Here is a 23,649-nt window from a genome sequence, read left to right as displayed (position 1 = left end):
TTTGCTTATTAGACTTTGGGTGTAGCCTTCTCATTAAAGGAAAAGAGGTTTCTGGATAGATAGATAGATAGATAGATAGATAGATAGATCTTTATTGTCATTGTCACTTTTACAAAGGAACAACGAAATTGAAGGTGCAATCAACTCAGTGTGAGGAATAAGGGTTAAAATGACAAAAAGACAGAATATAATAACAAACCGAATAGTAATAAATATACAAATTGCACTTGTTGACCTAAGGTATATATTGCACATTGGAAGAATAATATAGAGCAGTTTTATTTTGAGTTCAGGGCCATGATTGCTTTCGGATAAAAGCTGTTTTTAAGGCGGTTTGTCCTAGTTTTCATAGCTCTATATAGGGAAAAAATATCCACCAATTTTTCTCAGGATGTTTGGGGTAGAAATTAATTCCTTTATTATTAATATACCCAACATCAGTATTGGAAACCTTCATATTAATAATTTACAGTTTGTAATGTGTGGCGTAAGACTGCAATGATGAAGCTGAAAGTAATTTTCTTAGTGTGTCATGTTAACTAAAAATTATCACAGTGGTTAGCACTGCTGCGTAATGGGATCCATTGTTCTGGATTGAGATCTCACACCTGGTCATTGTCAATATGGAAGCTTCCTCCAGATATGTTGGTTTTCCGTCTTCATACCCAAAGACATGCAGGTTACATGGTGATTCTAGGTAGGCTCATGTGTGTGAGGGGGCCCTGTGACTGACTGGTGCCATGGCCAGCAATATTTCCTGCCTTACTCCCAGTACGCCTGATCCCCGAGTTCCTTATTCGGATTAAGAAAATTATTCACAGATTATTTAAAAAAGCAAAAAAAAAACAAACAAACTAGGTGGATTTGGATGACATTTAAAAGTAAGTAAATAAATAATAGGTCAGTAACCTAGATAGGATAGCAAAAGGAAACTTCAAACCGAATTCACAGGTGTTTTGTAAGTTTTCTCTAGACCTTAGTACATGTTTTTAAAAAATTCATGATATTTATATATTCTCCGTATATGTTACAGTAGGAGCAATATAATTAAGCATGTTTTGTTTCAAAGTGCTTTGTAGAGTAGTGGCTCAGGATATGCTTGAACATCAGTAGACTGGCAGCAGTTCATGGTCTTGACAATTTTCTTGTACAGTGTGAAATTATTAACTAAAACTCATTAAAATTTGGCAATCATATTATTGATTCGCAAATATGCAACAAATCTCAAGTTAAGTTCAAGTTTTGTTATTCCTGCCATATCTAAAATACAGTGGGACGAAATTGCATTAGTCAAGACCAAAAAATGTGTATATGATGGAAAAAAATACAAAAAAGTAAACCATGACCGTGCTAATACTCACAAAGTCCAACCAATACTTTGGTAAAATAGTCAACTAAATAGTACAACATAAAATAAATACATTATGTGTATAAAAACTGGCTTGTTCTATGCATGTTACAAAGAGTTGTAACAGTTTTTACTGCATTTGGAAAGAAGTTATTGCACATTTTTGATTTTCTTGAATTTATGGAGCAGTAACTCCTACCAGATGGCAAGAGATCGAACAGTTCATGACAGGAATTTGTTTCCTACGGACCTCTGTATGAAAGATGGCTGCTATTTTGTTTTTATGCACATATTACTTTATGTTCTGACTCTAGAATATGCATAATTTTGGTAACTACATAAACCTAATTGCTGGCAAATTAATTAAGAACTTCACTATAATTATTTTTCATGATTAAATAATTTCTCCTAATATCTTCAGTGTTACTTCTTTATACAAAATTCTCAAAAAATAAAACACAGGGTCTTTGTGTTTTAAAATTGTGCTTTTTAAGTCAGGGTGAGCTTTTTTGCAGTTATCCCATTGGCACATTCAACTGAAGTGTTTCACTGCTGCTTTTATTATGGTATGGGCGCCATCTAGTGAGGATATCGAGAATTCCTTGTATACTTCTATACTTTGTTTTTTTTTTTTTGGCTGCGATCAATAGTCCTCAGTCCTATGAGTTTAGGAGCAGTGATGAAGGTCTGAGCATTATTAGTAATTTTTAAATGAATATCATGATATCCTATCTGTCTTTGTCAGAATTTTAAGGCGAATGTTGATGTAGAGCAAATCAATAAGACATACATATAATCTTTTATATAAATAATTAACAAATGACAAAACTAGAGGCAAAAGTAAAGTTCATAGGTTTGGCAAATGTGAGTCCTACTTGAAATTTTTTAAGATGTTTTAGAAACTAGATAGGTATAAATCTGATCTAGTGAAGGCTAACAAGGCATTGTAGCATCCAGCGCTATACTACTTCACACCTTTTCTAATCCATGTTCAGTACTATACCTGGGATACAGTGTCCTTACTTTACATGTGTCAAAGTGGGATTTTCCTGTTTAATTCAATTTCCTCCCACATCCCAAGTGATATTTCTGTTAAGTTAATTAGAAGCTTTAAATTGGCCCAGTGTGAGTGAGCACGTCTTGATGGATAACCTGTTGAAGCAGTTAAGTACCAGTTTTTTTACAAGACAATGTGATTTCTGAATATTCAATGAAATCACGTTTTTATCTCCAAAGTATCCTCCATTATAACAAGAATGAATGGAACTTAAGCAAAACCACACAATGAGAAAGTTGAAGTGTGAGAGCTTCTGAAGATGGAGGAGAAAAATGTTTATGAAAAATGTAATTGTTTAATGTATCCTAGCTATTCTTGCTAGGATAATAAAAATAAATTTTATTTTCAGTACTGATTGTCCCTAGAAAAGCTCAAGCTGTCCACCATTTTTTGCTTTGTTTTAACATTCTCATAAGTCTTTGTGGTCCAGATACAAATTTGCCAGATAAAGCTTGTGAACACTTTGGAATTGACAGGTTTTCTGCAATAATTATTCTCTTATAAATATGCTCTGATATTTAAGTAAGTCACAGTAATAGACAAGCAGTTGTACTTGTTATTCAGAATACAATATGTAACCACACAGAGTTCATGCTGAAAAAATGAATATGAACCCTTGTATTTAGTAACTAGTAGAACTGCCTTTAGCAGCTATAACCTGCACCAAATGTTTCTTGACTGCTGATAAGACTTGTACAAACAATGAATAATACTATTCCTGCTTACAAAACTTTCACTTCATTCATATTTCAGGGAAACTTTGTATGAACAGCCCTTTTTGGGTCATGCTACAGCAGCTCAGTTAGCTTGAGGTATAGACACTGACTTGGTCATTTTATAATACACATTTTCTTGTGTAAGCCATCCTTTTGTTGATTTGCTTATATATTGTGGGTGACTGTCTGTCTTGTTCTGTCACCCCACTTCTATTAGGCTCCAGGTGATGAACTACTGCCCTGACATTGTCCTGTATTTCCCCAACCCCCCGCCCCTCCCCAAGTCATTGTTTCCTATGTGGTGGGAAGCAGTCCAAGCCTAAAGACAGGAAAGCAGTTCAAAATGTTGATGCTCCCTCCATCATGCTTCACAATAGTCTCCAAATATAGCGTTGTATATTTCTGCCAAAGTGTTTAGTGTTTGTCTCATCCACAATACATCTGGGTGTTGCATGGATGGAACATCCAGGTTGTATTTTAAAAACTTGAGTCATGCAGCATGGTTTCCTCAGTGGTGGCAATCCATGAACACCATTCTTGATCACTCTTAGGGAGAGTAGCAACAGTATAGTTTTAAGATGACTTGTCTCACTCTAGGTCTGTGTGAAGCAAGAACTGATTAGTTCAAAGTGAGAGCGGGATTAAATCGGGTTGGCATTGAGACCATTATTGTTTATACTCCTATTAGAGGAGATCAACAAGGATATAAAGGAAAATTCACCATGGTATATGCTTTTTGCAAGGGAAGAAATTAAAATGGAGAGATGCTTTAGAGAGGCATATTATGAAGATAAGCAGATCACAAACCCTGTCTCAAGTTTTTGGTGGTGAGGAACATCCCATCATGTATTTAAGTAGGAAATTGCTTCCCAGGGAATGTAATTACTTGGGCTGAGGAAGCGTTCGGTTATTACTTATGGGGTCAGAAATTTACCTTGGTGACTGATCATGCATCATCCTAGTGGCTCCACAGACAGGAAGACTTAAATTCATGGCTCACTAGGAGGTTCATTAGCTTACAGCTGTTTAATTTTATTATCCATTATTGTCCTGGTTCTGTGCACGTCAATGCAGAAGTCCTCTCTTGTCTGGCCGAGCCTGGTTTGGAATGTTACTTAGTTCACAAAAGTGTGAACGAAGCGAATGAAACTGAGGTAGGATATAGATTTAGCCTGTGTGCTGAACAGGATTTTCTGTGGGCAAAGGTAGGTTTGCACTTGTTCGTATGGAAAAAGACATGCAGGTTATGATTGCTACGCTCAAGTACACTCAATAATAATTAGAAAATGACATATATATAGTATCTCTAGAGAGAGAGTAAATGTATGTGTGTGCATAAACGTATACATTTTCTGTATGGCATGGACATTTTAAAGCAAAAATTATAGTGATGTACTGGCTATTAATAATATTTACTTTATGCTACATTACTTATTTAAAAGTTTCTGAAGGTCTCAAGGCTGTTCCATTCTCATATTTTCAATATTGTACATACTAAAGAGGAAAATTAACTGTGATTCCTTTGTAATTGTGCAACTGCTGCTGCTTCAGTTGTTCCCTGCACAGATTTCATATTTTCAGTAAGTGCCAACACATTTGGTTATTGCTTTGTTTACAGCTGTTCTAGATGTTGGTGCCCAAAGTGTAACATAAAAAAGGTACAGTAGTGAAATATTAGTAAGAATAGCAGGAGTTAGTCAGCATCAACTGTTATTCAAGTCTCGAAAGTATGACCGCTTCCCGCCCAGCAATATAATAGATGATCAGGAGTTGGTCTCATCCGTTATAGGAGATGGACGTCTGAAGCAGAGCTCCGCTAGCAGCGGCTTTATTTTCCCACGTATTTCATATTATTTAGAGGTATCCTGTATTTAACCCGACCAAGGAACTTCCACTACAATATACAAGCATGAGTAACAAGACGAAAAGTCAGAAAGAACCGGAAAAGAAACTTAAAGCTGCATCAAAGTCTGGGCAGACATCCGGCCCGAGTGCAAGGTATGGCCTCTCGGAGACTGACCTGAACAGGCAGACGAATGCGCAGATTTCCTGGGACCCCGCTCCATTGCATTGTCTCCAGTCGAGAGTGAAAATTGGAGCAAAGGTGCAAGTGATACAGGTCGCGATGGATCGCCGATTTCTGAGGATCATTCGAGACTAGAAAAGGTCCTGCAGGATGTGCTCTCATCTACTCATCGCGAGCCTGCAGCACCTGCTGTAACAGGAGCTGCATTTCCACTCGCGGAGCACGAAATCCGAAACGAACTGTCCGAACTGAAAGAGATGATCGCTACACTGGCCACTGCCATGGCTACGGCCATAAATGAGCTTAACAAGGATAACAAGAATGAGCTTAAGAAGGCTAACAGTGAGATTAAAAAGGATAACAAAGACCGGGAAATGCGTCTATTTAAACGGTTTGATATGAACTTTAAAGGCATGTTGGAGAAATTAGAGGAACGCATCGAAGAAAATAGATCCAAACTGAAAATGCTTGCCGACCAGATTAATGACGTTACAGATCAGCTGGATGGCGTTAAGCAGGCATTCACGGATCGAGTTGAAACAGCGGAACAATTGGCATCTAACACCGATGAAAAAGCTACAGCTGCGAATTCCGAATGCAAAAAACTCGGAGACAGACTTGCGGCCCTGGAAGATGGGTGCAGAAGAAACAATATAAGAATTGAGGGTATACCTGAGAAACGAGAAAGCTCAAGCCAGTGAAATTTGCAGTAGAATTACTCTCTAAAATAATTGGAGATGATTTTAAACTCGACGTTGAGATAGCAGCTGCTTATCGCATATACAGATCAAGCACCTTTAAACCTAGGTCTTTTATTGTCCACTTCGAGCGATTACGATGTAAGCTTGATGTGATGGCACTTCTCAGACACAAGCAAGAGATTATATTTGAAAATAATCTTATTCGTATTTTCCCCGACTTCTCACCATTAACAGCTGCAAAACGCGCAGCCTACTTTAACATTAAAAAGTTGCTACAGAAAGCCAATATCAAATACAGCCTCTTGTATCCCGCCAAACTGAAAGTGGAAGTTCAAGACCAATATTATGTATTTTCAAGCAAGGAGGAAGCTGAAAAGGAACAAAAAAAGCTGTTTCCGACACTCTTTTGAAAGTTAATAAGGAGCCGTATTCTGTCAAGGCATGGGAAGGACCTATCATTTAAACTTTTAAAGAGACTGGTATTATAATTATACATCCTTTTCTTTACTTGGACATTATAGTTTATGTCTTAACTACAGTTATAGACGCGAGTGTGGAAGTAATTAAAGTAGGGTTTTTTTTTTTTTTTTACTACGGTTACATAGACTGTTTAACATCATACTCTTGGTTTAATACTATTTCTACTATTTACATTACTATTACTATTACATTTATACTGTTACATTAGGATTTACTATGTTTATCCTAGACTACTTTTTAAAATCATTCCCAGGGTTCATTCTTTTATTATCTTAATATCTTCAAATTGCTGAAGATTATTTTAAGCTTAAAGACTGTAAATGATTATATTTTCGGCAGATCGTATTTAGAATTCAGCTGCAATAGATATCTCTCTTTGTTTTAATTCTCAAACGCCGCTGCAGGGTGGGGTTTGTTTTGTTTTGGACGTGCTCTGTCTCTTTGTATGTCAGAGGACTGGGACATCGCGAAGTGGGATGAAGCCTCGGGGGGGGGGGATAAAGGGGGGGAGAAGGAGAGCAGGTTATATGTAATCTATTCTTCTAATCCTTATAACTATAAATATCAATGCAACAATAGGCTAAAATGCAATAACTCCTGGGGAATTTTGAAATTAAGATTAAAACTGCCTCACTACCAGTTAAGACTATAAAATGACATTAAAAACTCAGAATCAATGTCTCCATGATGGGACAGTTAACTTTGTGAGCTGGAATGTTTAAAGGCCTGAATCCCGAATTAAAGAGAAAGAAGGTATGCTCTCACCTAACAGGCTTAAACGCTAAAATAGTATTTTTTACAGGAGACCCACTTACTAAGCAAGTATCAGTTCAGACTACAAAAAGACTGGACTGGCCAAATGTTCCATTTGGAGTGTTTCCTACTTAAATACATGATGAGATGTTCCTCACCACCAAAAACTTGAGACAGGACAGCCCCCAAAGCAAACACACTTGCATCCATCTGCAGAATGAATTCTAGGTAGGACGACAAAGTGGTCTTTAAGTCAGAGAGGACCTTTAACAATCACTGGACCAGACAATACTGCAGTTCTTTTGGCTCTTCGTCAGGTCAGTTAGGGGAGTGGCTCTATTTGTAAAATTTGGGATGAACCTTCTATAATAACCAGAGAGTCCTAGGAAAGCATGAACCACCTTTTGCGTTTCTAGACCAATTGCTTGTTGTGAAGAACTTCCCAGTTATCCCAGAATAATTGGGTAATCATCTTTCCCCATCCACACTGGACAAATCGGGTTCAATTTTGAAGGTAGTTTCTTGATGGTTACATGCCCCTCCCAATTTCTAACGAAAGAGACGCTTTGGAGGCGGCCAAGACCCACAGGAGTAAGGCATTCCTCTCCCAACTAAAAGAGGCCAAGGTGAGGAGTTGGACATTGCAGTCCAAACTCTAACGTTCTTTCCCTTATATTTCGGAGGAAGCAGCACAGTCTTATACTTCTTAACTTCCCCATGAATGCATTAATCACCAACACGAATGGAGAAGAAATCATTGACCATAAAAATATAATGCACGCATTTAGAGATTATTATAAATCCTTATATTCTACTGAGTTCAAAGAAGACAACACACAATCTTATTCATTTCTGGATACATTACAGACACCACAAATAGATGCTTTAAGTGCTGAGGAACTGGATAAACCTCTGACGCTAACAGAATTACTAGATGCTATAAAGTCACTTCAAAGTGGGAAATCAGCAGGCCCTGATGGTTACCCCGTAGAATTTTATAAGAAATTCTCCACTCGGCTAGATCCCCTCTTATTGACAACGTTTACAGAAGCTAGGGACAACCAAATACTACCTCAAACATTTCGTCAAGCATTAATCACTGTCTTTCCTAAACAAAATAAGGACTTGTTACAATGTGCATCATACAGACCAATTTCACTCCTGAATAATGATGTTAAGATACTCTCAAAAATTCTAGCTAGAAGGATGGAGAAAGTGCTGCCCTCGGTAATATCATAGGATCAAACTGGATTTGTTAAAGGCCGACACCTATCTTCCAATCTCCGACGCTTGTTTAATGTTATGTATTCACCAGCAAAATCAAACACCCCAGAGATATTACTATCATTAGACGCAGAAAAAAGCATTTGATATGATTGAATGGAACTACCTTTTCACTGCATTGGAGAAATTTGGGTTTGGCCCGGATATTTGTGCATGGATCAAACTACTGTATACCAATCCAGAAGCTTCAGTTTGTACTAACAACATTTGTTCAGACTACTTTAAGCTAGAACATGGTACCAGACAAGGATGTCCCTTGTCACCACTGCTGTTTGCAATCGCCATTGAACCACTGGCGGTTCACTGTCGAAATTCCTATCAGATAAAGGGGATTATCAGAGAAGAACTGGAACAGAAAATTTCTGTATATGCAGATGATATGGTTTTATATATATCAGACCCAGAAAACACTGTGCCTGCAGTTTTAACAGCACTCACAGAATTTCAAAAGATATCTGGTCTTAGAATTAATCTGAATAAAAGTATACTCTTTCCAGTGAATTCACAAGCATATAATATTAGATTGGACACCCTACCTTTTACCATAGCAGATCAGTTTAAATACCTAGGGGTAAATATCACAAGTAAACATAAAGCTCTTTATCAACAAAATTTTGCCTCATTCATTTGGAACTCAAAACACCCACATATCCGAAGAGCGACCCTACAAAGATCTCAGGCAGAAGGTGGCATGGCTTTGCCTAATTTTCAGTTTTATTACTGGGCAGCAAACATACAAGCCATAAAAACCTGGACACAAATATATGAACATACACAGGCTTGGCTCGCAATAGAAGTAAAATCCTGTAGTACTTCTTTATACTCCCTGCTCTGCGCTCCAATAAATGCAAGTTATCGCAAATATACTAATAACCCAATTGTGCTTTACTCACTCAGAATATGGAACCAACTTAGAAAGCATTTTAAGATGGAAAATCTTTTATCCGTGGTACCTCTGCAAGAGAATCACCTCTTTCAACCCTCGCAAACATATCCAGTTTTTAATACCTGGAAAAGTTTTGGGATTAAAATGCTCAGAGATCTTTATATAGACAACATATTTGCATCTTTTGAACAATTACGTTCCAAATTCAACCTCCCAGCTACACATTTCTTTCACTATCTTCAAATTAGAAATTTTGTTGAACAGAAACTGCCCGATTTTCCTCACCTCGTACCCTCCACCATGCTGGAAAAAAAATACTGCTCAATTTCGAGGAAATAAACACCATTTCCGCATTATATAAAATCTTATTAGAGTCCCTACCTTTCAAAGATCCAAGAGGACATTGGGAAGAATATCTCTTAATCAATATATCAGAAAAGGAGTGGAAGGTAGCAAAGCAGAGAATTCACTCGAGCTCCATATGCGCAAAGCATAGAATTATTCAACTAAAAATTATATATCGAGCTCGTCTGTCTCGCTTAAAACTGTCCAAAATGTATCCAGGGCAAGATCCAACCTGCGAACGCTGCAACCAAGCTCCTGCTTCACTGGGTCACATGTTTTGAGCCTGCACCAAACTAACATCATTTTGGACCAAAATTTTTAAGTGCCTTTCAGACAGCCTTGGGGTCACAATCCCTACTAACCCATTAACAGCTGTGTTCGGTGTTCTTCAGACGGACTTGAAGTGGAGAAAGACAAGCAAACGGTGATTGCATTCACTACACTTTTGGCACACAGACTTATTTTGTTAAATTGGAAGAATCCTAACTCTCCTCTGATAAGTCAGTTGGGAAACCGATGTTTTATATTATTTGAAATTGGAAAAAATCTAATTCTCAGTTAGAGGATCTGTACAGAATTTTTTTAAAACCTGGCAGGATCTAATCAATATCATTTTAGATTAAGAGAAATAACTATTACCACATTTAATTCCCTTCTCCATTTTTTATTTACATATATATATTTCTTCCTTTCTTTGTTTATTGTTGCCTTATTAAAAGCCCTAAGCAATTCTCCTTTGGCTAAGCTCTCCTTCTCGGGGGTGGGGTTTGATTTGTCTTCAGTTTTTTTTTTTTGTCATAAATTGATCTATTTGTATGGAATGATTACATTACAATAAAAAATATATATATATATATATATATATATATAATCGATGATTAGGCAGAGCCACTGCTTTTGGTCACTGAACAAATGTCCAAGTTCGGATGAATAAAATGTTAACAGTATTGGCACCCTGTCTGACATTAGGTGAGGATAAATTCACCTAGTAAGATCTTGTGTGGCATATTTCAGAAGGATGTTATTAAAACTGAGATTTAATATGTAAGCAAGCTGATCTATGATCAAGACCCCCAAGGTGTATTATGCATACTGATGTGAGATAGTTTAAGAATTCAATTATTCAATGTGGGCCATTTTTTCTCATATCAGTCTTAAACTTGTCATATTTTTAGAATTAAACCTTTAAGAATTTCCTCTTTACCTGATTACATAGACTTCTGAGGAGAATGTCTTTAATGGCAAAGAATGATTTTAGCTGTCTATAATTGAATATAGCCCTGGATTTCTTCTGAAAGGTTTGTCACTTCACAGAGTTATAGCCACCATAATGAAAACCATGGTAAGCATACTGGCAAAAATGACATACACAGCTTTGCATATGTTTATCCTGCGGGATGACTTTTCTTTTTGCAGTCAGACTAATCTGGCAATGTATTACTTTGCCTATGGACAGGATAGGAGTTGCAATGATCAGACATTCAGTCACACCTATAACAGTGTATAGGCACAGCATTTTTGTTTACATTTTTAAATGTTACGTTATGTTATTTACTTTTGTTTTGTTTTAGATTCAACATGGGAGTTTTTAAGGCTAATCCTTGATCTTTCGATAAAGGTGCTCAGACCCAGTGGGAAGTACTTTACACAGGTGAGAGAATGTTTTTCCATATATATTGTTTTGTATTCATATTTTACATGTTGCACATAAGGAGGTAAGGAAGAACGAGAAGATGTAATATGAAATGTGGCAAAAATGCTAGGTTCAATGTGTCATTTTTTAAAGTAAATGATATCCCATATAGTCTTTTTTGAGTTGGCAGCTATGGGTGCAAAACTGAAAACACCTTTGTACACACTTATGTACACCTACACTGTACACATACTGAGTCAGGTTAGATTTCCCAGCCCATCTAGAGATCTTTGATGGAATGATCTGCAGAAAATATGAAGAGGACCTGCAGACGCCACACAGAATGTGTTATTGCTAAAATCTGAACCACAGTCAAAACATATGATCAAAGAGTTCACTTTATGTCTGAGGACATATATAAACACTTTATTAAACTGATACTTTGAAGAAATTACTATCTTTCAGATATTGAAGTAAAACTGAAATGTTATTTTAGCAGAGCTGGCTTTAATGTTATCATGTTGATGAAATGTAGTATTATTAATGGTTAGTAGTGCTGTATTGTCACATAGACCAAGTGCAGTGACAGTCGTATTTGCATGTACAGCCAACATGCATCACATTGTTTGCCCGAAAATATAATTATTGCCAGTTTAAAAATTACCTTTGGCTTTCTGTGATATTGTGAAAACTACTACTCCAGCCTGGGCTACAGTTGTGTCAGCAGTGTTTGGGATGAACAGTGAGTAGAACTTTGCCAATAAATAAATATGACTATGATAAATAAGTCAAGCATAAGGAGGTAATGGAGAAATTAACAGAAACAGGGCATAGCAAAGTCAAAAAATTAGAATTATTGAAAAAGAAAGGTACCACTGGCATACATGGATGGTAAGCATCCAGTCAGCTAAGTAAACCAACTGCAGCCAATGATGCATAAAATAACAGCGGAGAAGAACAACACAAAGAACGGTCACAGATATCTTCAGCAGCCTCCACAGTATAAGGTAATGGTAGTGTAATTATTTATTTAAGGAATTTATTGTTTATTTATGGCTTTGAGGGCAGAACTGAAAGTGCCACATTGCAAGATAGAAAAATCACAATTGTACCAACAACAGAGTAGTCAGCTTAGTATTTGGTAAAAAAAAAAAAAATGCAGCAATCTTGTCAAAGTGTGAATAAAAAAAATTCAATCTTGCCACAAAATATTACTTCACCTGAAGAGTATAATGAAGACAATATTATGGATTGAACAAACATTTCCACCTTTGTAACTTGCCCACTCATCCTTATTAATCCTGAATCTCTGCTAAGCGTGTGTCCATTCCTCTTTTAAGTTTACGCTAAATTACAGTCCCTCTTAATGTCTGTCATTCTGCATCTTGGAGACCTTATGGAGGTGATGGTACTTTGGATGTTGTTGGTGTTTGTCCTCTAGATGGCGACACATAATTGACAATTTCTTTGCCTAATTTACATACTGCTGATTGAACATAAAACAAACGACAAATGTGCATCTTCTCTGGTGTTATCTTTAAAAAAAGGAAGCAAGTCCACTGCTCTGCATATATAATAAAGATATATATACATTTATAAAGATGTATATATTTTGAAGAATTTACTTGCTTCTCTTTTAAATGTTCTTCATTTAATTTTATCTTATTTTACAATGTGTGTATAATTGTGAGATGTGGAATCAGTACTTGACTACTGTCTTGGCTTGCAAAATGGATGTATTTTGATACGTTTTTAAGCTTTTCCTCCATACCCCATACCCTCCATTGTAAAGTGCAAACATTATTTTTTTTTTTTCTTGTAGAAAGTTCTTCTCTTTAGAACATCATTTCACCTGACAAATGCATATACTGTATACCATGTTTATGAAGAAATAACTTTAACTTGAAAAATGCTGAACATACTTATAGTATGAATCCATAACTATACCAGTGTTTTTGAGTTGTTTTTTTAGTCATCAAGGAAAGAGAATTAAGGTGAATATAGACCCTTTATAGTCTTTTCCTGAATAGTTGCAAAAGCAATTTTTGCTGTTATCTTTTATTAATTGAAAGAGAGTGCACTGAGCAATTGATTTGTTTAGTGCACTTATTTTGGAAATCTATGGGACCATACTCATTTGTTAAAAAAAGTAAACTACATAAATTTAACCCCTTCTTCACTCTGAAAATCATAAAACTTCTAATAAGGGAGAGAGCTTGCCAGTAAAAGTGTTAGACTATACGGTAAGGCTAGTTTCATTATGTTTCAAAATTTTTCATTAAAACGCAACCTTTTTAAAACCAATGAGGAGTTTTACTAAGTTTTGATGTATGAAGCGGTCTTCACTTTTACTTCAAATGTTAAGACATGTGATGTGCTAAAAATGAGTATTAAAATAGTGTGTTTTTACATTTGTCCTTTTTTGCAGTTAAGCAAGAGAAATGGCAATCTTGCAAGTACATAAAAAGTTTAACAAGTAGATGAATATACACTAAGACATTTAAATTGTTTGGTTAGGAAAATTTAATCTTTTATATGAAAGTAGGTGTAAAGTTATGATTCTCTCCCTCTGAACATTGTCTCTTAGGGAAAAACATGATCTGTTAACCCTAATGAATAGATATGTCTGCTTTGGCATGAGTGCAACTAAGACAAGCATTTAAAAAACGCATTATTGATACACACACACGAGGCAGGATGTGAGCCAACTGAAATGCAGCCAAACATACTGCTAATTCTGTCTACCCATAGGTAAATCAATACATGTATGAAGGGTAGGGGTGCAGCACTCCAACCAGTAATCCTACTGTACATCTGCCTAGTTGCTATGCATATGTATCGTTGTGCTTGAATGTTTAACTTGAAAACTCAAACTAAAAAAAAAAAACATGCAACGCCATTACATCACTGTGTCTTTTCTTTTCTGACTCTATACTTTATTACTGTGAAATAGTTTTGATTATATTCTTGATAATAAATTATAATAGTAAAATAATTTGTATATAAGTTTATTTTTCAGGCTTGTTCTCAGAGGTTTATCTACTCTCTGATCACCCGCTCACAATCCAAGGAGTAGTCTACTCAGCCATGTTTGCTCACTATTCTTAAATTTTAGTCCCATTCAATAAAAAATAGAATTAGATCCTGTGGAATTTCTGCTGAAATGCAGACCTCTACTTTAAACTAATATCATTGCAAACCCTAATAAGAGCAGTCAGCATTTTTCTAACCTCAGATAATCTCTTTAATGTTTTCCATTCTGGATTTGGGTCACAACATAACATGTAAAATTGTTGAAAACCAGATTTTAAAGTGATTTTACTTAATCATAGTGTATTTGTAAGCTTGTAATTATTAATTACTGAAGCATCTACACAGGTATGTTACTCTTTTTCAGATTAGAATTTTCAGAGCCTTTGTGGGGAAAATGCATTATAAAAGAAAATTGCCAACGGTTCACAAGGCTGACTGTTGTCATGCAATTTGACCTTTTAGTGTGCATAATATCAAATTGAATGCAGAATACTTAACCATTTAAAAAATGGAATTGTGTCATATGTACCACATTAGCTCTGCAGGATGTTGTGATTTATGATTGGTTTCCAGGTGCTGATGGCAGTATAAATATTTTAAATTTTTTCATGAATAAGGAAGCAAAATCACTGACTTAATGGAAAAAAATTTAATTGGCCTTTGTCACTGGAGAGGAGGTTTATCAGCCTATCAAATACAGCAAATAAGGAAAATATATCATTTTTTTTATGAATGATTTCTGAGAAAAAAGGAATCTCTTGTATTTCTTAGTTTTAAGCTATAACAATGACATGTCCCTTTTAAAGATGTTAGTCTATCTTAAATGTTCTTTTTTTGCCAGCTCCCCTCAGGTTTTTCACATTCCCTTTTCTGCTTTGTAACTTGCAGAATATTTCTCCATGGTGCTTTTTGTTTACCCAAAACTGTTTTGACTTCACATAGTAATACTTGTATGGGAAGTTGGGAACCAGCAGGTGTAGAATTTTGTATAGCATAAGTAGGATCTAAAATTTGCCTTAACCCAATGTGTAAGCCAGTGTAATGATTTAGTAATAGGACTTGCATGGTCTGACTTCTTTCCTTACTACTCTGTTTGAATTACCCATTGAGTAGTAACTGAAATATGTGAACAGTCTAACCATAAAATACCACATTACTCAGTTATGTTTGATACAAAGGAATGAGCTGGTGTTTATAACTTGCATAGCATGACACTGTCAAAGGAGAATAATTGTTTTTTCACATGGAAAAACATCAGCTTATATAATTTAACAATAACTTGTAGCCTGTATAATCAGAACCTGCCAAAGAAGAATGATGGTTTTAGATAGTGTGGAAATGTAATGACAAAAGGTTTAATATGTGTGTCAAAGACAGCAGCTGTATTTTGTGTGAGATTTGCCAATCTAAAGTTCAGTTCTTTTTGAAATAAAAAGTCATTATATTCCTGCTAGCTATAGAATTACCCCTCAAAATATTTTTTTTCTGGTGAATTTACAACCACCAATAATTTTCAGAAATCCAATTTTACCCTATAGAATCATTTTAGTTAATTATCAGTCAGATTTATTGGTAAAGACAGCTGAGTGTCAACAGCATTTTAATGATGCTTATCACATTTTTACTTTGCATCTCCTAATTACAACAAAAAAAAAGTTTAATAAAAAAAAAAAAAAAGTCTGGGCCCTGAGCCAGCAGGGACCATATAATCTGTAACGGCAATCAGGAATTGTAGTTCTGTGTATACTGAAAATTATTAATGATACTGTGTTTACGGTGGTAAATGTGATCTGGTGCTTTAGTGCTTAGATATGTTAAGTAGAATGTAAAAAAATGTTCGTGAGGTAGAAGAAAAGTCAAGGTGTTTAAGTTTATACATTATGCTTGTAATCATTTTCAATACAAGTACTGAAAACATTGCTGAAAAACATGGGTGCTGAAAACAATTCGAGTCTGAATGTATTTTGATCTTGTTCTGTGTTGGCAGTTATTGGTTGGATTTTTGGACAAATGTACTCCTTCATTTTAAATTTATTTCTTACTTAAAACTTGATCATACTGTAACAGTATTGTAAATGTGCATGTTTGTTTGCTTTTAAGTAAATCACCTTTGACATGTATTCAGCACCCACTGAGGTAACCCATTATTGAATTCAAACATACAGTATTTCATGTCCAACAATGATCAAATTATTTTTAAACTTTGTAAATGTAGTTCTGTCAAATACCACCTGCAGAAGTTTTTAGATGACTGATATAATAATGGGTTGTGTACAGGGTGCACAGCAGGAGAAGTAAGTGACTTTGTTGAACCTTATGCAGATAAAGTTTGGCAAATGACTGACTTTGGGATAAGCATTTTTTCCCTAACTCTGACCTTCATCCAGGAAGCATATACGGTACAAATATCTGGACAGAAACGTAAACTGGGTGACAGACACAGAAACCATATACAACACGTGCCAGAGTTGACTGTATTTCCTGAGGAGGCTCAAGTGCTTTACCATGAACAGTATGATGCTGGCCACTGACCACTGCTTCACATCCTCTGCATGACACTGTGTCATCCTAAGGGTTAATCAAGAGCATAAGGCCAATTCTACAACAGTGCTCAATGGAGTGCTGTCAGAGGAGTATTGTTACTGTCTTGCATTATCTATCTACTCCTCTTTTTTTCAGGCTCACCATGACAGGGATATGAGTTTGGCAGAATGCCATGGAAAACAGCATAGTTTAGGGTCTCATTGCATAAAAAAATCTTCCTGACCCATAGTAATAATCCCTTCTTGCCCTTAACACTTCATACTAACTTTCCTTGAAAAGCTAGTTTTTTTTTTTTTTTTTATCCTCACAGCACACTATAATCACCTAATGTAAATAAAATGAGTACATCATCAGCCTGAGTCTTTTTCCACAACTGCCAAACAATTTGCCCTTCTCAGATGTTTTAGATTTATCACATCTATTGTATAGGACCCTGAAGAAGTTGCTATCTCTCGTCAACTTTTCACATCATGTGTTCAAACATCACAGTGCTTCACATTAGCTGTACTAGTTTCATTATTCTGAAGTCCTGTTACTGTACTTTGTTGTTCTATGAACCATGAAGAACCCCAGTTCCACTATATTACTTTGAAAGGCCTAATTACTTTAAAACTTGCTAATAATTTCTTATATGCCTTAGGGTTACAGCAAGTGCTCATTGTGGTAAAATTAAATTTTCTCTTTGTAAATGGGTTTTCATACAAAGTTACTTTTTCTATATGAAAATACTAAATCAAATGGTGTTCTTCAAGAAGCACTGAATTTTGATTTTGACAGTCCCCTTTTTTAGTTTGATTGGTCCACAAGTCTAAATTATGTGTAACAAAAAAACATAAGGTCTACTGGTTAAATGTTAGTTCCCTTTTTTGTTGAAATAAAAGACTGCATATTCTGATTAGGTAAAGAATATTTTTATTTTAATGCGTTTAAAATCAAATTGCTTTTTTTATCCAAAATAAATGGCCTTTTTGAAAACACAAACACTACAGTACACCTTTATATGTTTACTAATTGTGATAGAGATAAACCACAATAAAATAGTATTTTTTTTTTAAGCGCATACCAAGTTGCTGTTCAGAATGTAGTAGAAAGAGAACACCTAGGACAGCATGTAGTAATTTCTACTGTTTGTTGATGGTAGACGTTTATTCAGCTGCATTTTATGATGAGGCATATGCTTTGATGCCAGTTCCAAGGTCATTTGTTGTTAGTCAATGTGAAAACTTCAGAAAATTATTTTTTTAAACATGACTTCTTGTTGTGTCCGGAAGATTGAAAGTCCAACAGAGCCTCCCAACCCTGCCTCCCCCAGCCTCCGATCTAATGAAAGTTAATCTGGCTGTCTGAAACTTGAAGTAGGGTCCGTGTCAACCAACCACATACATTTTGATGCTCGAAACTCCTAGGTGGACACCTGTTTGCTCCTATCTAATGTTAGTACATTTGTGCAGTTGAAACTCCTTGGCAGGCCCAAACCCCACACCCCACCGTCTCCAATCTGTTAAAAAAGCTAGATGCTTGAAAATGGAATGAGGACCCATGTTTCTAATCTTATGTCATTAATTTTGGTGGTTGATTCTCCAAGGTCGACCACCCCCACTCTCCAATCTAATGTTAATAGATCTAGATGTTTGAAACTCCCAGAGGAAATCCCACTTAATGTTAGTAAATCTGGATGACGAAATCTCTGTTGTATTAAAAAATTAGACATAAAAGACTTAGAGTAACTAAGTTTATTCAGCAAGCAGAATGCCGTTCGCTAATAGATGTAGTAAAAAATGATCAGTTGAATTGGCCACGAGAGAATAGCTTATTGCACCTTTGCTTACAAGTACACCCACTTTCTGCTTTGCTGTATGTCTTGCAGTTTAAATAAAGACAATGAAAAGACATGGTAACTACTTGAAGATAGTTATGAAAATGTTTGTGATTCATGCAGATTGTTATGCTCATTTTTAGTAAACTTCACAATTATTAATAGGTAATTAAGGATATGAAATAATAGGAAAAGAGGGGTGTCAAATGGGAGGCCTCCAATGGAACTACACAATATAAAACATACGGTGTTCATGTAATGAACTTAAACATACAGTAGTGAGTGACAGACATTTTTCACTTCTGAAAAAGTATTGCAAGCATACTTAGTGTACACCAATATCCTTAATATCTGTGTATTAATTTTTCAGCATTCCTTATACATTGGTAACTAGTAATTTATTTGAGCAGGAAATAGTGTGGGATAAAGGACTAGCTGTGTTTTGCATGTATATACCCACATATCTGTTGCTATTTAAGTAGTGTTTCCGTGTATGGAAAAAGCAGGGAAGGGTGGTCTCCATTTTCAGCGGAAACGAAGGGATGATTTTTTCTAGTTTTGAAAAAAAGTGGTTAAGCCTAAAGTGGTTTACTTATTTCCTGCTTTGATAAATGGAATCACAGAATGAAGTGAACACATCTGCTATTGATTTACCCGTTGAAGGGTTTCAGCTGAATATCTTTTTAGCAAAAAAAAAAAAAAATCATTTTAAATTATTTTAATGTTACTTAAAATCGAGATGTTATCCACTTTTGTTGTTTATTTGATCTTCATGACAAAAATGTATATTCCATTCAATTGTTCGTGGAGTCCTGGCTGTGTGGAATACTGGATGTAGAAAAAGTGGTCTCCCTTGGTATTTCTATCTGTAAAAAGATAACTGTAACACTACAGATTTTTCTTGCCCAACCTGATCTTTAACATCATAAAATAAAGCTTACCATGTGGACATCGAGGGAGAAAAAGTTAGAGAGAGAGAATATATGCCAAGATCAGCATTGTTCAAAGATTGTTAGGATTCTTCATAAGTGCCCCTTAGGATCAGGTGAAACATCTGGTAATAGTAAGTGAGATTTTCTCCAAGTGATGTACCTTTGCACTGAAGCTAGAGCTGGACAAGTTGATGCTGCTTCCCTACCTCAGGACGGGAGGTACAGTATTTGGATGTACAGTGGCAACATAGGACATTTGCTACTTTTAATGTGTTTGTTTCATTTAGAAGGCATGTCTTCCAATCCCCATCTCATCTGATAAAGTCAATTGTGCCACTTTAGTATGTTAGAAGTGTTTCATGCTGTAGTTGCTGACTTGATTAACACTCATTTGGGTGGGTTCCTTAATTTAAATAATATTTGAGGGCCTGAGTACTGCACTGCCGTACAAAAGATACCCCAGTGTCATTCTCCTTGGTACTGCAAAGATCTGTTTAAATCTCATTACAGCAACCCTTAGAAGAAATTATTTTATTGCCTATAAAAGTAAAAAGAAGAATAGTCAAATTATAATTTTAAATAATTGATAGATTTTTCTTTATTATATTTTGAAAGCTATAATCCCAACATGGACTTTAGATGCAAACAGATGTGACATGAACATAAACAGAAAGTGGTTGCAAGAGTGTATTTGCTTCAAGCAATAGCTAGCACACATTTTCAATATTTGTGACTCACTACAGCCTTGACGCAACACCGCACTTTGATATCAAGGTAATCTTATTCACACCAACAGACTTTAGTCCAATGTATAAGTTACAGAAAGCGAAGTATGGGGACAAGCTTTCACCAGATAGTAAATACTTACAATGTCTAAATTTTTCTATCACTAAAACTGATTGTAGAATACACTGCACTACAAACTATGATCAGACAAGGAATCAGCAGTATTTATTTGCAAGATTAATGTGTTTAATAAAACAATTCATTGTCAATTTTGAATGCCTGAATGTTTGTAAAATTCCGTTCTACATGTTAATTAGTGTTTCATTTGTTTGCAGGGAAACTGTGTAAATCTGACTGATGCTTTGAAACTATATGAGGAGCAACTTGGTCTACTTTCCTGTCCTGTGGAATTCTCTAAAGAAATTGTTTGTGTCCCTTCTTACATGGAATTGTATCCTTTTGCTATGCTACACACTTCATTGATTTATTAGAGAAGTTTAATTTGCTTTGGAAGCTAAGTGTATAGCCTAGGGATTAGTCACAAATGTTGTATTACTTGTTTATTGTTGCACATAATGTGTTTAAGTTGATTTTGTCCCAGCCTTTTGTTCTCTGATAAATGTTTTGAGTAGTAAATAGAACATTTTTGTTTTTAATTAGCAAACATATAAAATGAATACAAAAGTCAGGTGAACAGAGTGCAGAAGCCACATGTAGAGTTGTCTTGTTTGACTCAAGTGTTGCTCCTGAATTTTCTGGTAGGAAAGCTTCAGCTGGTGGGTGTTATATTCTGTTAAACTGGTCATTCATTCTTTTAGTTTGCCATACGTTTTAACTATCCTGCAACATTCTCCTAATTAACTGAACAGATGACCAAGGTTCTTTGGTGATAATTTAAAAAAAAAAAATGTGTAAATTTCAGTCATATCTTCTGAAAAGTAATTTGTACCAACATGGCATGTCCACACGCCAAACATAGTAAAACAGATTTGTTTGTTATTGCATTAACACAACAAACAATCAAGTTGCATTGCATCTAAGTCGTCAAGTCTCCGCCCCCCCACCAAGTGCCCCTTGGTGCCCTGCAATGTTAATATGCTCAGAACTTTCCATGAATGCATAGTGTAAGATCACTGCCCAGACTGCATTGCAAATGCATTATGCAGCTGGATTTGAACCCTGCATGCTTTAAAAATAAAATACAGTATTTTTGAGGGGTACTTTACCTGACCAAAATGATATTTTGAGTACTGACTTATAACACTGATACTAATGTGTTTGCTTAGTTTGCGCAGCACCATACATAATTAGCCACGTGCTGCACTTATGAGTCAAAGCAAGCCTAAAGGGACACTTGCCCTCCTCAAGTCAGAATGAGACCCTGTGAAATAACAGTAATAAATTATTTACTATTTAATTTTCTATCATCTTAATGGAGGAAAAAAGTGCAAAGCATCTCGACAAATAGGAAACAAAAAGGATGTTCTAGCTGAACCAGAAGCCGTGACTTCAAACAGTGGACGGAGCCAATCTCGGACTGCAGCTTCCTGGCATGCCAGTGTGTGCCCCAAGCTTGGAATTTTGTGAATACAATGATACATGTTTTTTTTCTTATTTCTAGCCTTTTGACTTTTGTTTTATTTTGTTTGATTGTTTTTCCATCTGCATCTTTTTTTTGCTTGAGGCTTGCTAGTGCAGTAATTAGCACTGTCACCTTACAGCTCATGTCACATTGTTGGTCACAATGCTTGGTCCAGCATAGCTGGCAGACACTTAACTTACCTGTCAGGGACATTTCCATTGCACCATTATAGGCCACTCAAAAGTAGTTCAATTCTTTCTTCCCCACTGACTTCAAGGCACTTTGCAGAGATCACTGAAGTTCCAAATATTTCCTTGAAATTTTGCCAAATTCGCAGCAAACTAGGTTCGCTCATCCCTATTCCTGACATATTCTAAAGACATGTATTTTAGCCTAATTGGCTTTCTAAACTGGACAGTTGTATGTTAGTAGTAGGTCATGGTGAGTGTTTCTGTAAGAGCCCATTGCAGCTAAGCACATGCGAACATCCATCCATCCATTTTCCAACCCGCTGAATCAGAACACAGGGTCATGGGGGTCTGCTGGAGCCAATCCCAGCCAACACAGGGCACAAGGCAGGAACCAATCCCGGGCAGGGTGCCAACCCACCGCAGGATACACACAAACACACCCACACACCAAGCACACACTAGGGCCAATTTAGAATCGCCAATCCACCTAACCTGCATGTCTTTGGACTGTGGGAGGAAACCGGAGCGCCCGGAGGAAACCCACGCAGACACGGGGAGAACATGCAAACTCCACGCAGGGAGGACCGGGGAAGCGTCCCCAGGTCTCCCAACTGCGAGGCAGCAGCGCTACCCACTGCGCCACTGTGCTGCCCCACATGCGAACATCCCAAACATATTTAGTTTGTGTTCTCCACTCTGATTAGTGAGCACTTTTTTTATTTAGATGTATATCGTGTGTAAGAAAGTTATAAAAGATACACAGTAAAAGTTATTTTCAAAGTTTTAATATATTTTAAAAGGTTGTTGTGGCTTTGATTTATTTTTAAAATTATATTCCCCATGTTTTCTAGTTTTCATTATGTTGGAGGAATTTTAAAAATAGAAGCAGGGTGTCGGTGTCCCTGATGATAACCTTTAGTAGATAGTTATAGGCTCACACTATTGGGAGTTTGAAACAGCATCAACAGGAAGCGTGTCTTATGATTTACTGGGTTATATATGGAAACCTTATTTTATGAATTGCATAACTGAGTAGGTGGAGAGCATTGTAAAGCACCATATGCCTGAAAAAGTTATCATCCGTAAAAATGGCAAGTCCGTAACCCGAAGCAGTGATCCAACTAGCGTACAAAATCTCTGGCACATAAACAATTTCAAAACCAGAGAAAGAAATGACATAAATGCAGCATGGTTGAGGCTGTAAGTGGCTGTGTTTTACAGTATGGTATGCGGTATTACAGATACTAGTTTCCTACTGTATATCCAGCACAACATTGTGCAATTGCTTATTCACAGAGGCAATGATTTCTGCATGTGATCAATGTCCTCATAATAGGAGCATTTCAAGGACAAATCACCAGTGATATTCAAATGCACTTTGTGAATGAAGTCCTACTTGTGTGAGTTTTGCCTGTGGTCTGAAGTGTTCCATTGTGATTCGTTTAGAGCACCATGTCTCCAAGCGGGATGAATTAACATAGATGTGTTGTCGCTTATTCACCATTTTCCCTTCTAGTACTATTTCTTTGAGCCTCCTTCTAGTAGAAGAGTACCAAAACTATTGGTACTCTTCCACTAGAATAATTATATTTCTCA

The 23,649-nt window shown here is 36.1% G+C and overlaps 1 protein-coding gene across 2 annotated transcripts in view; it reads left to right on the top strand.

The window, feature by feature from the left end:
* Positions 1 to 23,649, top strand: part of sms (spermine synthase) — an 844,074-nt gene that overhangs the window by 99,611 nt on the left and 720,814 nt on the right. For both annotated transcript variants that reach the window (XR_007934830.1, XM_051926930.1), the window contains exons 9-10: positions 11,168 to 11,247; positions 20,616 to 20,731. Coding sequence is in view for 1 of the 2 variants with exons in the window: in XM_051926930.1 (XP_051782890.1) it covers positions 11,168 to 11,247; positions 20,616 to 20,731 (196 nt within the window). In the remaining variant the exon portion in view is untranslated. The remainder of the gene's footprint in view (positions 1 to 11,167; positions 11,248 to 20,615; positions 20,732 to 23,649) is intronic.

The sequence above is a fragment of the Erpetoichthys calabaricus genome, chromosome 4 (assembly GCF_900747795.2).
Source record: "Erpetoichthys calabaricus chromosome 4, fErpCal1.3, whole genome shotgun sequence".
Taxonomy (NCBI): Eukaryota; Metazoa; Chordata; class Cladistia; order Polypteriformes; family Polypteridae; genus Erpetoichthys; species Erpetoichthys calabaricus.
This window is presented reverse-complemented; position numbering and strand designations above follow the sequence as displayed.